We start from the raw sequence: 16933 nt of genomic DNA, 5'->3' as shown, positions 1-16933 counted from the left end.
GTCTTTGCCTGCTGTCGGTAGACTATATATGCCGGCAAGGAGCTGGGAGAAGTTCTTAGAGATGTACTGTAATATTCGAGTATCTTGGAGATCTCCACATGTCGTCTCGATGCGTTCGGAAGTTGCTAGGAAGAAGGGCGGAGTAATGAGTATTGCGTATCATCCGTGCCGCCGGCGTTATCTTTTGACTGGAAATCACTTTTGAGTGTACTTGTGCCTGTTGATTAATTAATCAGGGCAGCCATCAGCTTTTGTGGTGTGTGTCTTGGGTTGGGGGTGCTTGTCTTGGGAAGTTGTGTGTGTGGGTGGGTGGGGGGCGTTTGATGCTAGTAATTGCCAGCCAAGAGCAAGACATTATGGTCATATATAGGGCTTGTCTGCTGCTTGCCACCTGAAGACGACTAATCCTTGTATTATTATTTTTTGTTCTATCGAAACTGGTCCCATGTGTTGATTTTGTGATTCTCTTTGTTGTTTTCGTACCATGAGAATATTCTTTGCTGCGTCGATTAAGTGTTTATTTTTTTTCCTTCTCTAGCATGTGGCTATACTAATAAGGTGCTGGGCTTTAGTACTGAACTTGATTCTGTAGTTTATATGATTGCTAATAATGGCTGCGTGCAACATGTAGCACACAAGCACTGTGTTGAGTACCATAAGTAGCATCTGGGAAGGCAGGAGTGCAGGACGGTCCACGTCTCAGACGTTTCGTGGGTTAGCCAAGACAGTATGTGATTAGATAAGGTCACGCGAGATATTCCCTTTTTCTATGCATGTTTATCCAACAAATCACGCAGATTCTGTTGAATAACGTCTAATAACGGATCCAGACCTTCCCCCAATATAAATAAAGGGGTACGGCTGATTACGCGCATAACAAATCGAACCAATCATTCAAATCTAATTTATTTCCTTCGTTCTTCACCGCATTAGGAGTAGGTGTAACTTAAACCTAGTTTAGCCTTTCCCAAACCTCAAATCTTTATCGGATATCCCTGTTCGACTCTACGTCGTCTAGGAACGTCCTCGGTGGCCTGCAGATCCTAAGGCACCCTCGAGAACTCTCCTCCCTGACGGTTCCCTCCCATGGGTGAGGTCTAGGGTTCTTCTCGAGGAAGAAGACCCTCTGCGCACGTGCAGACCGTCCACACCAGAGCACAAATCGTCCGGCCCCATGCCGCGGACCGTACGCACCACTACAAAGAACTCCGCCAAGCGGTACACCCCTAGTGTTTGGCCCCAAATCGGAGGCCACACACTTTTTGGCTATCCGTTGGGGACATAGTTAGGTGTGATCTATAAAAGATCGGCTACAGATGGCAGGTTCAAAGGATCGCACCGATGTTTCTCCCAGCAACATCATGAAGCGGACTCTTGAGAGTCTGCCGGCTGAGCATCAACATCGATTCAAGGACTACATGAGGTAATGAAGGGAAGAGATGATGCGACGAGAGGCACAAGAAATCAAGGAGGTGGAGGAGAAATACATGATGCACTTCAAGATTGACTGACACTAGAAGATCATCAAGCAAGGGGAGATTGAGATGTCCTCCCTCCTACCTTCATCAAACCCCAATGTAAGGAAATTAGGTGACATGCAATCCCTCAAACAATTCATAGATCTGCAAGGGAGTCAACTGCAACAACACATTGGGGGATAGAATACACGCTTAAGAAACTCACACGTACTATAGAGAAATCAATTGTATCTAATTTTCCATCACACGAGGTCACGATTGTATCAACCTCACCAAAAGCATTAGCTGCAAATGGGTCCTTACAAACCCAGCTATTACACGGTATGATGATGAATACATTCGCGACGCAACCACAGCCTCCTCCACCAATTTCAGGGGTAAACCCACAAACCTACGCACGACTGAGATCCACGCCATGACCACCGTACTCCGCGCAAGGGATGACACGCTCTAATCATTCGTGTACCACAATGGACCATCCGAGTGCACATCTGGACCGTCTATGTATCACAACAGAACGTCCAGCGTAGGGTACGTAAAACAAGATACATGTTATTACCAGCAATCCTTACACTCGCCTCATTCAAGCTTCACCTTTGTTTTGAGAACCTACTCCCCGTTAAGTAGGCCACGTAGGTCGGGTCTCTTTCAACCCTTTCCCTCTCTCAAGGGGTCACTTAAATCGGTTGAGTGCTTCTCCTTAATCTCGAGGATCACTTAATCCCCACAAGGATCGCCACACAATTAGGTGTCTCTTGCTAGCTTTGTAAGTCACTAAGAGTTTTGAAGGAGAGGAAGAAAGCACAATCAATAAAGCCAAGCAACAAGAGCAACAAGAAAAACACAAGATCACACTCTCTCTAGACTTTCCAAGGAACTAATCACTAATGATCACTAGTCACAATTATGGCACTTGGAGGAGCTTGGAAGCTTTGAATATGTCTTGGAGTGATGTGCTTGCTCTTGTATTGGATGTAGATGAATGGAATGCTTGGATGTATATAATAGAGGTGGTTGTGGTTGTACTTATAGCCACCAACCAATTCCTAGTTGTTACCCACTTTCTGCCACCCGCGAACGGTTCGCCCTCCTGGCCCGGACGATCTGGCCCTACACATCAACTGTTGAAATCGTAAAGGTCAGCAATAATGGCTTTATCAACGGCTATAAGAGTATTAAATGCATCGTCAGATGTCAAATAGATCAATCGCGGATGGTCCGGTCGTGCACCCTAGACGGTCCGCGAGGACGCTAAAAATGAATCTTACTAAATCTAGCATCTTCGAGTTTTTCTAGTTTTCAAAGGGCGGACGGTCCGCGCCTCGAGGCCAGACGATCCGCGCTTGGTCCCTAACGGTGATCTTCTCTCCTTCAGACAATCTGTAGTAGAAATGTGGCTTTCAACAAAGTTCCTCTCCGAGATGCATCGAGGTGTCGTGAACGGTCCGCCGGAAGGGCCCGGACAGTCCACACCTAGAGGCCAGATGGTCCGCACTTGGTCTCTGACGGTGCTCTTCTCTCCTTCAGACAATCTGTAGTAGAAATGTGGCTTTCAACAAAGTTCCTCTTCGGGATGCATCGTGGTGTCGTGGACGGTCCGCCGGAAGGGCCCGAACGGTCCGCGTCTAGAGGCCAGACGGTCTGCGCTTGGTCCCTAACGGTGCTCTTCTCTCCTTCAGACAATCTGTAGTAAAAATGTGGCTTTCTACAAAGTTCCTCTTCGGGATGCATCGAGGTGTCATGGATGGTCCGCGCATAGGTGATTTCTCCAAAAAGCTCTCCTGTCCGGAATAATTTACATTATTCCGGACATTCGACTTAAAATTAAGATGGATAGACTTATGAACCTGTGAAACAATCAACTAGACAAACTAGTTAGTCCATAAAGTTATGATGGTCATCAAGCACTAAAATCTATTTAGAGATAATGGTAAAGGCCATTTCCCTTTCAAAGGACAATATAACAAGGACGAGATCGAGGGCTCGAGGCGGCGGTGGTAGAGTATAGAGATGGGGGAGATGGTGTGCGATGAGAGGTGGACCAACCTAAATTTTATCTTAGGGTCCAAAATTTTTTTAGCGACCAACGGTTGGATCCCCACATGCCTTTATAGAGACCAACTGTCAGTCGTCAAAGTTGTATAGTTTTGGTAACCAACAGACTTTTGCTACAAACGTCTTTAGCGACCGATCAACAGTCTCCAACTTTTAGCGACCAACAATTGGTGCTTAATAAGGGTTTCTAAAACTCAACCGTGGTGTAGTGAAATTAGACCTAGTTTAGCCTTTCCCAAACCTCAAATCTTCATCCCTCTTTTACTCTACATCATATATAGGGAAGTTTCGGGTGGCCTGCTGATCCAGGGGCACCCCCTAGAAGTCTCCTCCGTGACGGGGTCCCTTGGGGGAGTTCTAGGGTTCTTCGTGAGCAAGAAGACCCTCTGCGCATGCGCAGACTGTGCAACCCAGAACGTGGTATATTTTTGCGGAAGGGAAAGAAAACATATAACAGTAATTCTCTGATCTGTATTACTGGTATACTAACAGGTATGCAGACTTGTCTTACTGCATGATTTGCCTGTACACGTAGGAGTTAAAATCAACATGTACTAGTAATTGATTCTTCCATCGAATGTTAAGGATTCGCTGACGCCTGGTAGTTCTGCACTCCTGATTGGTGGTTGCCTGCTGGTGGAAATTTTGTCTAGCGCTAAGTGGAAATTTTGGTTGTTTGGTATGGAATCGAAACGAGGAGGATATGCATATGCATTGCCAAGAATATATCGATGAAAAACTTTATCTCCTCCCATGGAATTCTGCGTCCTATTGTTTTCCGCACACGGGAAATATAGAAATGCATGTATGTTTCCTATATATCTGTGCGCACTAGGGACGTCCAAGTATGGATCTGAATAGGGTTGTTGTAACCAGTATACAAGCATTCAAGCAATGCACATGACATATCCGCAGGCAAGGAGCAAAAACAAATTCCGTTGTCGAGTCCATGCATGCATGCGTTCCCCTGTTGTTTTCCACATCTCTTCCTAGCTAGCTTAGCGTACTCCTATTCTACTACACACAGACTGTCAGTGAGTGTCCTTGTCCGTTTGGCGGTGGGAAGGGCTAACTGTGCGTCCCTGTGAGCAACCCTAGCTAATAGCTAGCGGCAGCTTTTCGTTCAGGTAACCTCTTGACTGCTTGAGGGCCATCTCATATATAAGCAGCCGTCGCGTCGCTGCCATTGTATAAATTAATTAAGCAACCTGTGAACCAACCTTATTTGCTTGCAGGCAGGCATGGATGGCCAACTCTTGATCCTGTCAGGCAGGCGCGCGGCGCGGCGCACGGTCCTCTAATCATGGCGAGCTGCTTGCTCCTCAGCACCCATCAAGGGTCCATTCCATTTGATATCCATCCATCCATCATCATGTTGCGATGCAGGTAAGCATGCATCCTATCTGCTGCCCCCCCTAATTAAACAATTTATTATTATAATAAGCAATAGAAAAAAATGGGAGGAGCATCACAAGCTGTCGCGCGCGTACGTCCAAGTCTAGGGGTAAAATGCATGGGACGGATACTTTTTTTTTATTATTGATTCACCCGTCAATAAAGTGTCAAAATCATATATGGAAAGTCCGTATCTGAATTTAAAATTTTAATATCAGAATGTATCGAGAGAGAAAAAAAAAACAGAATGCAGGGTCACTGATGTCCGTCTGTACTTGGTCTAGTTTCATCCCTATCAAAGGCACACATGAGTGTTGACTGCATGTGAGCGGTGGGTGCGGTGGCATCAAGATCCTGCCGGCCGGCCCCTTGTCTATATAAACAAGAGATGCATCTCTCCTCCGGTCCCCATCACCTAGCTAGAAAGGAGAGCACCGAGCACTGCACCACTACTGCTGATATGAGCACCTGAACCTTCTGGGCAACCACATCCGGTCCCTGCCCCTGATCATCCGCAGCAGCCATGGCGCAGCAGCAGGAGAAGAAGCAGCAGCAGAGGGGGAAGCTGCAGAGGGTGCTAAGGGAGCAGAAGGCTCGGCTCTACATCATCCGCCGATGCGTCGTCATGCTCCTCTGCTGGAGTGACTGATCCATCTCAAGCATGCATGATAAACCTGTGCTCTTTTTTTTTCCTTCTGTTTTTTCCCCTCTTTTTCCCATCCTTTTCACCTTGCCACTTTGGTGGGCGGATGACATGGTATATGAATGCTCCTTGTTTGCTTGCCTCTTGCGTAAGGCAAGGGCGCAAGGCTACTGACTTCTCCTTGTAAAGATCACGCGGATGTTAATAGAAACTACTAACGTGTTTTTTTCGCCATACTTTGGAGTGCCTAACTTGAATAGATGATAATTATAGATCACAGCTCTACTACTTAACATTGCCTCTGTTTCGAAGCAACTTGTGTGCACCTTTTCTCCATCTGATTTTAAACGTAGCAAGCAACATATATATGGTTGACTGCATTGGTTTTCGAATAAGGGCTGGATCTAGAGAAGAAAAAATATTCGTGTCATCTAATCATATGTGCATTAATAATCATATATTTCATCGAAGATTGCCAAAAAAATGATGCAAACCTCCTCTATCCTCGTCCTAATGTCATAACTAAGGATTTGCTAAAATCCATGTTCTAATTTTAATTTTTTCAGGCGATGGCTATTGCGTATATTTTATACTAAAATTATAGATTTGGTTCGTTGTGATTTATGTAGGCATAATCTACAATTTTCGTGTTCCAGAATAAAAAAATCCATTAGACGATAGAATGATTTCTATAGTCTGATAAAAACAAAAAAATGATTTGTTATGATAAAGACACAAATTACAAATTATAGAAACAACAAATTTATTTATACCAATTGGTTGTATAGGTATGTTACCTGAAATCATCTAAAAACCGGTACCTGAAATATAAATAGGAAAAGTGGCATAACTAACACGGGAAAACTCGCCATCTAAGAGACACATGTTGTGGTGCTTGTCCTTCTATATATATCTCATAAGCAATAACACGCATTATCACAAATCTAGTCTCTTTCCTATATTTGTTCGTTGATCATCTTTATGACAAGCACCTACCATCAACGAGAGAACATTGCCCCCGTTTGTTTCAGCTTTTTGGAGCTTCTGGCCACCAAAAGCTGTTGCGGACTGCCAAACGCTTAGCTTTTCAGTCAGCTTCTATAAAATTCGTTTGGGTAAAAACCATTTAAAATCAACATAAACACATAATCGGTTGAGTCATTGCAATAGTAGGAATCCGTCACTTTCTAAATCCTGAGTCATATGGACACATTTATCTTCCTCCGCATATAATCCTAATGATACTTAGATTCTCTACACAGTCAGATTCTCCCCACAGCCATATTCTCAGAGAAGCTGGTCAGAAAAAAGCTGAACCAAACAGACCCATTGTAGCATAAAGCTAAGAGCAACTCCAAAAAGTTAGCCAAAAAAGTTTAGCCAAATTTACCAATTTAGGTATTCTCTAAAATAGACTTTAAAAAATAGTAGGCTAGTCCAACAGACTGAATGCAAAGTAAAAGCAAGCTATCCAAAAGTAATTGTCTAAGAAAGAAAGTAGATTGTATCCGGAGGTAGAATCTACAATTTGATGGATGCATGGTAGAGAAAATATATCCTTTGGGCATGCCTTAGTGAGGTCAATGTAGTTGACACACATCCTCCATTAATTGCCTATTTTTCTTTTGCACAAGCATAGGATTGACCACCCACTCGAGGTGGAGAAATTCATTAATAAATCTCGCATCAAGCAACCAAGTTATCTCTTTTTTAATCACATCTCTAAGAGAATCGACATTGCTTCTTGCTTGATGGGTTTTGCAATATATTGAGTGTATGCTCGACCAACTCCCTCGAGACTCCCGGTATGTCAGATGACTTCCAGGAGAAGATACTTCAATTATCCTAGATGAAGCCAGTGAACGTGAATTCATATTTTGAATCCAGGTTGGTCCTAGTATGCATAATATTGGAGGATTCGATGGGAGTCAACTAGATTTTCATAATATGTTTAGACTTTATGTAAAACATATTCTTTTTGTGGATGTTCTAGATTTTCTGTTCGTCCTGCCACTTAATAGCTCATCTTGTAGGGCCTCTTTTAGCCTATCACATTTGGTTTGCACTACCTCGCACTTGGCTAGATTGTACCCTTCTTTGTCACATGTGTAAGATTGTCATCTATGGTTGCCTCTAACCGTGATTACCCCATTATAGGCCTTGGCATTTTAAGGACTAGGTACATGTAATAAGGGATTGCCACGAACTTGGCCAGCTCAGGGCCTCTCGATCATTGCATTATGTACCACGTCAATATTAGCCACCTCAAAGTTTAGAAATTATGTATAGAAATTCTCTTCGATGCCAAATGTAACAGGCAGATTTATCTACCCCAACGGAATAGTAGACTTCCATAGGATTATGACATGGAACGGTGCAGGGTTCGGCTTCAATGATTTTTCCGATAACACCATCTTCTTGACGGTTTCGATGAATAGAATATTAAGACTATTCCTACCATCAATAAGGACTTGGTAGAGTCGAGCATGGCATCAAAATGAAGGGGTACCACCCTAGACATGACACAAGATCAGGATGGTCTAATCTGTCTAATGTGATTGGCACCTCTGGCCATCGAAGGAACTCAAGAGCGGTTGGCTCCATATCAAACATGTCCCTTGCTTTCAATTTTTGTTTCCTCTTGGATTCATATGAGTCGGGACCACCAATAATAAAATTAATGTATTGCATTGGCTTTGGAAACATGTCTCCGACATCGTCATCTTAGTCATCCATCTTAGTGGTCTTGGAGCTCTCTGGTTTTGGGTCTTCACGTCTAAAGGAAGTCTCTAATGTGTGTGCACCCTTGTGCAGTATGATGACTGTGCTAATGCTAGATACACGTTCCTTCCATGAAGTTTTGAAATTTATTGAACCCATCTTTCTAGGAGGAGCATTCCCTCTATGCTGTCGAGTCCCTCGCTCGACCGTGTTAACTTTATGATCGGGTCTACGCTTTTGGACTCTATCTGGTTCAACCTTCTACTTAGACTTGCCCTTATCTTTCTATGTTGAGGGAAATATTTACAAGACCTCTTCACTCTTGACATACTTATCTTCTACGTAGAAGTGGGATGTCAAAGTTGTGGGTGCCTTGCAGATGAGCTTCTACGGAAGTTCTCTATCCTTGAGACCCTTGTGGAAAACTAAGTTGTCGTTTCCCCTGGCATCCTAGAAACATCATCCTTGACATCTCTCCAACGCTTGATATAACCGTGTAAACCTTAATCCTCTTTTTAAGTGATATGTTCAAGGTCATATTGTGTCTTGTCTTTGCTCATAGGTCATACAAAGGTTGTTAATAAACAAAAGCTTGAGCTCTTCCTAGGAGTCAATGGTGTTAGGTGACATACTAAAAAGCCACCTTTTGATGTTGTTTCCAATCCATATATGTAGATAATTTACCATGGCTAAAGAATCTTCTTGGTAGCAGTGATGGATAGTTCATACACGCTAAGCCAATCTGAAGGGTTGGAGCGACCATCATATGCTTTGACTATAGGCGGTCTAAATTTCTTTTTCCAGTTGATCGAAATCATCGCACCCATGAAATCCTTAACAACTGAAGCTAAAAGGTAACTTGAACCTACACCTGGTTGTTCCCTTGGAGGGACTTCATATCAAGAAGGCATAGATTCTAATCTATTTCATATAATTCAAAAATGAACCTATTTTTGTTCTTCGTAGGTACAAATAAAGTAAACAATCCTATTCTTTTGTAACAAAGATGTCGGGGACCATAATTAGTGGTACCCCCAAGACTCCTAATCTCAGCTGGTAACCCCTATCAGCACAAAGCTGCAAAGGCCTGATGGGCGCGATTCAGGTCAGGGCTCCGTCCACTCAAGGGACACGATCCCGCCTCGTCCGAGCCTAGCCTCGGACAAAGGCAGCCGACCCAGGAGGATTCACGTCTCGCCAGAGGGTCCCCTCAAGCAACGGACGCACCTTCGGCTCGCCCGAGGCCCAGGCTTCGCGGAGAAGCAACCTTGGCCAGGTCGCCACGCCAACCGACCGTATCGCAGGAGCATTTAATGCAAGGATCGACTGACACCTTATCCTGACGCGCGCTCCTCAGTCGACAGAGCCGAAGTGACCGCAGTCACTTCGCCGCTCCACTGACCGAACTGACAGGAAAACAGCGTCGCCTACCCTGCTCCGACTACTGTGCCACTCGACAGAGTGAGGCTGACAGCAGCTAAGTCCAGCCTCGGGCGCCATAGGAAGCTCCGCCTCGCTCGACCCCAGGGCTCGGACTCAACCTCGACCTCGGAAGACGGACTCCGCCTCGCCCGACCCCAGGGCTCGGACTCAACCATGACGCCGGACGACGGACTCTGTCTCGCCCGACCCCAGGGTTCGGACTCAACCTCGACCTCGAACGACGGACTCCGCCTCGTCCGACCCCAGGGCTCGGACTCAGCCTCGACCTCGGACGACGGACTCCGCCTCGCCCGACCCTAGGGCTCGGACTCAGCCTCGACCTCGGAAGACGATCTCCACCTCGCCCGACCCCAGGGCTCGGACTCGACCTCGACCTCGGAGGAGCCTCCGCCTCGCCCAACCTCGGGCTCGGACCTGCCACGTCACAGGGGGGCCATCATTACCCTACCCCTAGCTAGCTCAGGCTACGGGGAACAAGACCGGCGTCCCATCTAGCTCGCCCCGGTAAACAAGTAATGATGGCACCCCGCGTGCTCCATGACGACAGCGGCTCTCAGCCCCTTATGGAAGCAAGGAGACGTCAGCAAGGACCCGACAGCCCCGACAGCTGTACTTCCACGGGGCTCAAGCGCTCCTCCGACGACCACGACATCACATGAACAGGGCGCCAAAACCTCTCTGACAGCCACGACGGCATGTACTTAGGGCTCTAGCTCCTCTCTGCTAGACACGTTAGCACACTGCTACATCCCCCATTGTACACCTGGGCCCTCTCCTTATGCCTATAAAAGGAAGGTCCAGGGCTCTCGTACGAGAAGGTTGGCCGCGCGGGAGAATGGGCTGGCGGACGGTCTCTCTCTCTCTCCCACGCGAACGCTTGTAACCCCCTACTGCAAGCGCACCCGACCTGGGCGCTGTGACGGAACCTCCCAAGTAATTAGGCCCACCTACAGTTGTCCTTGTCCAACGGACCTCAGACAACCCTGTAGGTGCCCCTGAACTACTTGACAAGTTCGATATCTTTCCTTACCTTTCCAGGAACGTTTCACCCGTCTTGCAGACATTACAGAACATCGGAGATAAAGAAATGCGGAAGCTTTTACATAACTTACATTTATTTAGAAAGTAAGATCAAGTTACTTATTACAGACCAGAGCTATAAACGAGTGCTGAGTAGTATTATTACACATACCAAGGGAGGTAAAAACTCCTCCCGATAACTATCAAACAAAAATCTATATGGAGGACCAAGTCCTCCCGCACTTCAGTCTTGTTTCTCTTCCTTAGGAACCACCTTGGTACAGAAGCAACAGAAATCTGCTACTTCCTCACCTAAAAACAACGAAGGGATAAACCCTGAGTATGGAATTACTCAGCAAGTCTTACCCGACTAAGGAAAAGACTCTCAAGGGTATGCTGGATAAATAGGAATCAAGGAGAGGTTTTAGCAATAATCAACTTAGATACTTTTGCAGAAATAGCTTACTAAAGTGAGTCCTTAGTTTCAATATTTTAACGCCAGATTAAATATTAATAGACTCTGTTGCATCTAGTCTAATTTCACCATCTCATCAGTACAACATCATTTTTATCCATAATGTTCACATCCTGACTTAGGTTGTAGACAAGTGACCACGTCTTCATAACCGCGAAGGTACGGCAATCCGAATCGATTATACTCAGCTGAGGATCTCCAATCACACGACATATGTAGCACTTAACCCTTGCATATGTCAACCCGCCACCGGGGTTCTTAAGACCAGATCAGGTTCACGCAAACCGAGAGCACAGATACACCACCGTCCAGCCTCTTGCCACGGAGGGTACACGCTACTCTCGCCACCGCTCCACGCCCATTTCGTGTTATCTTATTCTGGCCTTAGTCTGCCCGAGGCAAGGCTTACCCATGACGAGGCATGTGACCAGTTAAAGGGTCCGCGGTCAGCACACCTACATACACGTTCAATCCTTAATCAACCTGGGTAGAACATCACCCGTTCCTAACCCAAGTCCCGATTTACGTATGTCCACCCTTAGGATTGTTTGTGTTCCTTAGGATGAAAAGAGCATCACAGGGAACTTTTGCAGTAAGATCCCACCATGCTCCAAATGAAAATATAATCTTGCAGGTAGAAGCCATCTTTCCTCAGGATAACCCCTGAGCAAGGCCTTAACGCAAAAGACAACCTCTATCCACAAGATCTAAGCAGGGCTAAGCATTTTTGTAAATCATATTTTGATACTTCACTAGAAGTATCTATAAAGGTATGGATTTCAAGGAAGGCAATGCATCAAAGGGGTTTCAAGCAACTCCTATAAACCTAATGCACATTTCACTAGACTTAAAGTGTGCGAAAATTATTTAAAAATACAAGGAAGGGGTTGCATGCACCGGGGCTTGCCTTCGTTCACAGGTGAGTCTGGCTCGGATCCACAGATATCGAAGTAGAAGCAGTTGCCTGCCTGAGAATCCGAGGGTGGTGGTGTCCTTTCTTCGATGACTTCCACTTCTTCTTCACGTTCTAACATAACCATATATATACATATATAAGAATGAATGCCATGTAATGCGCATGAGAGTGCGAAGATAATAAAGATTTATTATCTAAGTCTTGAATACAACTCTCCTTCACGGAACTCCGAGAACTTAGGGTTTCCGGAGTCGGTAAAGGAGTTCAAAGGGCAGGGGGGTGGTTTTGGGTTCTAGTTATCAAACATGGGCCAAATCAATTTAAACTCTACCCAAGGCTTCTAAATATTGTTTTAAGTTCATATAAAAAGTTTGGGCATTTTTGGACTTATCAACTATTTTCTAAAAATTCATAACTAATACTTTTAACTACTTTAAATGCCCTAAAAATTTTTTATTTCCACTAAAAATCACAAAACTATTTTTATTAAATTCTAGGGAAAATAACAAGCCTAGGAAAATTGGTTTTACAATTTTAGGATTTTTCTACATTTTTTATAATTGTTTTGGCTCTGGAAATAAAAGAAAAAGGAAAACCAGTGAATAACACTGGGCCGAATCCAGCCCAGGACGGCCCACTACTAGCAGAATTGCGCGCGCCTGCGCCCGCGCTGACAGACTTGCATGGAGGCCCTTGGACTAACAACTAAACCGAAATAGGTCCTCGGCTATTTTCTCAGTGTCACTGACAAGTTGCGATTACACCCCTGTACTTCTATCTCTTCTCCGAAGGGGTCCAAATCGACGGCGCGCACGCAGATCGTTCCGGACGTGGTCCGTACCGGCCATGGCCGGCGATGACTACTCGGAATAACTAACGGAGAGGCTTCACCGGCCTACGACAGCCTCGGAACACACAATAATTTGATCCGAACACCCCGAGAACGACCGGTCCACGTGCACGGCGGAAACCGAGCACGGGAGTACATGTTCCCGCCAGACCATGGTTGATCAAAGCAAACGGGCGCCACCATGAGCTTCGCAAGCATACAGAGGCATGGAAACGACACTTGAATTGAATAGGAACTCACCAGAGTGACCCAGCCACGGGTGGGCTATTCTTTGCGATGCGGCGGACCAGTTTGGGGGAAATCGGCGTCGCGGCAGCTCGGGTTGAAATTGGGGTTGGGGATTGAGGTTACAGGGCCGTAAGAAGTTGTGTTTTCATTGCGCGCAATCAATTTGGGCGAAGATGGAGAGGGCAGCGCAAATTTGACTTCGACTGAGCTTCACTGGTGGAGATGAAAGCACCTCACCGTGGCTCCCTGCTCAATTTATAGGCACGGCGGCCCAACAGATGAGCCCTGGCCAAGGATAGTAGCGCAAGCGCATGCCTACCACGTTGGAAAGAGGTACAATGAGGGAGATGGAGGCATGGGCGACACCGCGGCAAAATTCAATGGTCATGGTGGCTGCCGGTGAAGTCTCCGGCTGGACTCAGGGAACGGTGCCACATATGCGCCGTTTAACTCCGACTCTATCCATTTCCTATCGCGCACGAACCCGGACGGCGGCGGCACGGATTTTGGCGCAAAGAGGTCGCCGGCGGTGAGCAAGCCGCGCTGGCGTTCTGATCCTATCAGGCTACTGTACCATGGGATCGCCATTTAGTCCATCTGACAGCCCATGTTGGAGCTTGATTTCCTTCGGTTTTTATGTGGCACCAGAACCAGCCTTCTGCATCAAAGTTGTAGTGCCACCTACCAGCTACAAGTTTGTTATGGAAATCATTCACAAATTTGCACTGGATCTCAGTTGAATTGGCTCTCAAACTTAGAGCAAAGTTACTGTCAATTTGAAATTCAGACTGTACTAGTCTGACAGTCCAAGTTTGAACATGATTATCTCCAAATTTCTCACAAGAACATGGCTTGCTCTCTTCAGCAAAATTGTTCTCCTTTGATTGCTCTACAACTTTGGTGTGGTAATCTAGGGCAAAAACCTATATTTTAAAAGTTGCAAGGCTCCAAAGTTGTACCCACCAATCTGAAATTCAGACTTAGGCTGAAATCACAACTAGGGGCCTTTTTGCAAATGAATCCAAATCTTAGGGTTTGGCTTCCAACTTCACACCTTAGTGAACCAAGTGACTTAAGATACTTTATTAACTTGGTTTTTGCACTTTAGTCCAAATGTGCATCAATTTTGCACATAAGCCCCTGGGTTTTAGTTTTAGGGTTTTCCAGGGTTTCAATTAGGGTTTCTGGTATCCCAGGGTTATAAATGTGATTCAACTTTATTTTTGGGGACATTTTATGACTATTCCCCTAAAGCCTTTAGGTTTCTCAATTTGGGTTAAGTTTTACCCCTTTAATCCCTATTTAGGGTTAAGTTTCCTATCCAGGGTTCTATTTGCAAAAACACTAAAACAATACAACTTGTTTGAAATTTTTGCCTAGTGAATGCACTCTAGGTGTATCAAACATATGCAATGCCAATGCTTATGATGCCATGCTCAAGTTTTAGTTACAGTAACACTAGGGGTGTTACATCCTTCCCCCCATAAAAGAATCTCGTCCCGAGATTAAAAGTCCTAGGGTAAGTAATGGAAAAGGAAACGCGGCATACTTTTATTTCCCTATTTTTGGTACAAGGCAGGGGTGATGTTGGGGTCACTTCTTTATTACAACAGCTATACGGGCTTTACAATTTACAAGAGGCTAAAAAGCCTGGGAAATTCTTTTCTAGAAAGTCTTGAGTTTCCCATGTAGCCTCATCTTCAGAATGCTGGTTCCACTGTATCTTATAGAACTTGAGGGTTTTTCTCTGGGTAACCCTGTCCTTTTGATCCAAGACTCGAATAGGATGCTCAGAATATGTCAAGTTCGGCTCAAGGACAACATTGGTTACTTCAATGGTTCGATCGGGAATCCGAAGACACTTCTTCAATTGTGACACATGGAACACATTATGCACAGCAGACAATGTTTCGGGTAGTTGGAGTCGGTATGCCACTGGTCCACATTGCTCAAGCACCAGGAATGGACCAATGTACCTGGGTGCAAGCTTCCGTTTAACCCCGAAACACGATACTCCCTTCATGGGTGAAACTTTCAGGTAGACATAGTCTCCTTTATGAAAATATAAGGGCATTCGCCGTTTGTCTGCATAACTCTTCTGACGAGCTTGTGCTTTCTTCATATTATGAATAATTTTCTGAACCTTATCCTCGGCCTCCATCACCATATCAGGCCTAAAGAAGCACCTTTCCCCAGGTTCAGACCAATTTAGCGGAGTACGACATCGTCGTCCATATAAAGCTTTGAAGGGTGCCATCTTGATACTTTCTTGATAGCTATTATTATATGAAAACTTTGCCAAGGGCAAACATTCATCCCATTTCGGTGAGAAGTCCAGAACGCATGCTCGCAACATATCTTCGAGTATCTGATTAACTCTCTCAGTCTGTCTGCTGGTTTGAAGATGATAGGCCGAACTATGGAGCAGCTTGGTACCCAGGGATTTCTAGAGTTCTTCCCAGAATTTGGATACAAATTGTGGTCCATGATCCGACATTATGGTCGTCGGAACACCATGCAGACTAAAAATACAAGCAATGTATAATTGGGCATGGACCGTAACTGGGGAATCTGTCTTGACCGGCAGAAAGTGAGCAATCTTTGTAAGTCGATCAACAATCACCCAGATAGAGTCATACCCTTTTGTAGTCCTGGGTAATCCCACAATGAAGTCCATACTTATGTCTTCCCATTTCCATGTCGGTATTGGTAGCGACTGTAATGGACCAGCAGCTTTCAAATGTATGGCCTTGACATGCCTGCAGGTGTCACATCTAGCCACATAGCGTGCAATTTCGATCTTCATCTTCGTCCACTACTAGAGACGATGTCAGCCAGAAAAACACATAAGGTTACATGTGTGCAATTTGCTGCTTCTGATGACACTGTACTACCTGAGTCTGTTGGGTGGGTGGCAATTATGCAACTTTACCCAAATAGAATCAGATGCACCATCTTGGGTAAAACACACAGAAAGAGGTTTACCAACAAGTGGTTACAGTAAGTTCATAGCAGACGAGACGGGTGTGAATGTCGAATAACATCACGGTCAACTCGTGTTAGCCAGGGGATCCAAGTCCATGAAAGGTGATATTGATTCAAGAAAAATCACCAGCGGAGGGATCTATAAATGCGGTCTTTGCAACCAGTCCATTTTATCCAACACTAGTCATAGATCGGCATGATCACACATGCAGGAAAAACATGTGTGAGACGGTCGAGGTATGACTAGAGTGATGATTAGGTGGCTATTGGCTGACTTAATCTAATTTTGGTAAGTACTTTCTTTAGGGTGGGTTGAACCAAAGTGAGTTTAGACAACTCGATAAAACGATCTCTAAACTCAGCCTTCGTTCATTGGGTAGTTACAAGTTAGTAAAAACCAACTTGTTGAACTACTTTTGACATTAAGCAAATCTTCTTAGTACCATTGGTAAGCCAAGGGTTGAGAGTTCACTCTTTGTTAACAAAAGGTTATGTATGTGGGTAAAAATTTATTTGGTCAAGTTGTTCACCCATTTTTCTCATGCGAGATGAATTATCCACTTGGTTAGGGAATACATGGATTAAATAAGAGAGCGAATGAACAAACTCCTGCATTTCAGCAGCAGGGGAAAGCAGATCTCTATTTTGGGAGATAATCAGTTGTTGTCCAACACTAAAAAGCTCCAAGGCTTCACCTTTACACAAAAGATGCAAAGGGAACCTG

At 45.0% G+C, this 16933-nt stretch overlaps 1 protein-coding gene across 1 annotated transcript; it reads left to right on the top strand.

Moving 5' to 3' along the window:
• The first annotated feature begins 5338 nt into the window (after positions 1-5338).
• LOC100502539 (uncharacterized) lies at positions 5339-5676 on the top strand. The gene has a single exon (NM_001364989.1). It carries the CDS (start codon positions 5452-5454, stop codon positions 5575-5577), a length of 126 nt encoding a protein of 41 aa, NP_001351918.1. The 5' UTR covers positions 5339-5451; the 3' UTR covers positions 5578-5676.
• The last annotated feature ends 11257 nt before the right edge of the window (positions 5677-16933 follow it).

The sequence above is a fragment of the Zea mays genome, chromosome 7 (genome assembly GCF_902167145.1).
Source record: "Zea mays cultivar B73 chromosome 7, Zm-B73-REFERENCE-NAM-5.0, whole genome shotgun sequence".
Lineage (NCBI taxonomy): Eukaryota > Viridiplantae > Streptophyta > Magnoliopsida > Poales > Poaceae > Zea > Zea mays.
Note: the sequence above shows the minus strand (reverse complement) of the source record. Positions and strands in the feature narration are given on the sequence as shown.

Excerpts from the sequence above, each read along its gene's own strand:
- LOC100502539 (NM_001364989.1), top strand. The coding sequence starts at position 5,452 with ATGGCGCAGCAGCAGGAGAAGAAGCAGCAGCAGAGGGGGAAGCTGCAG.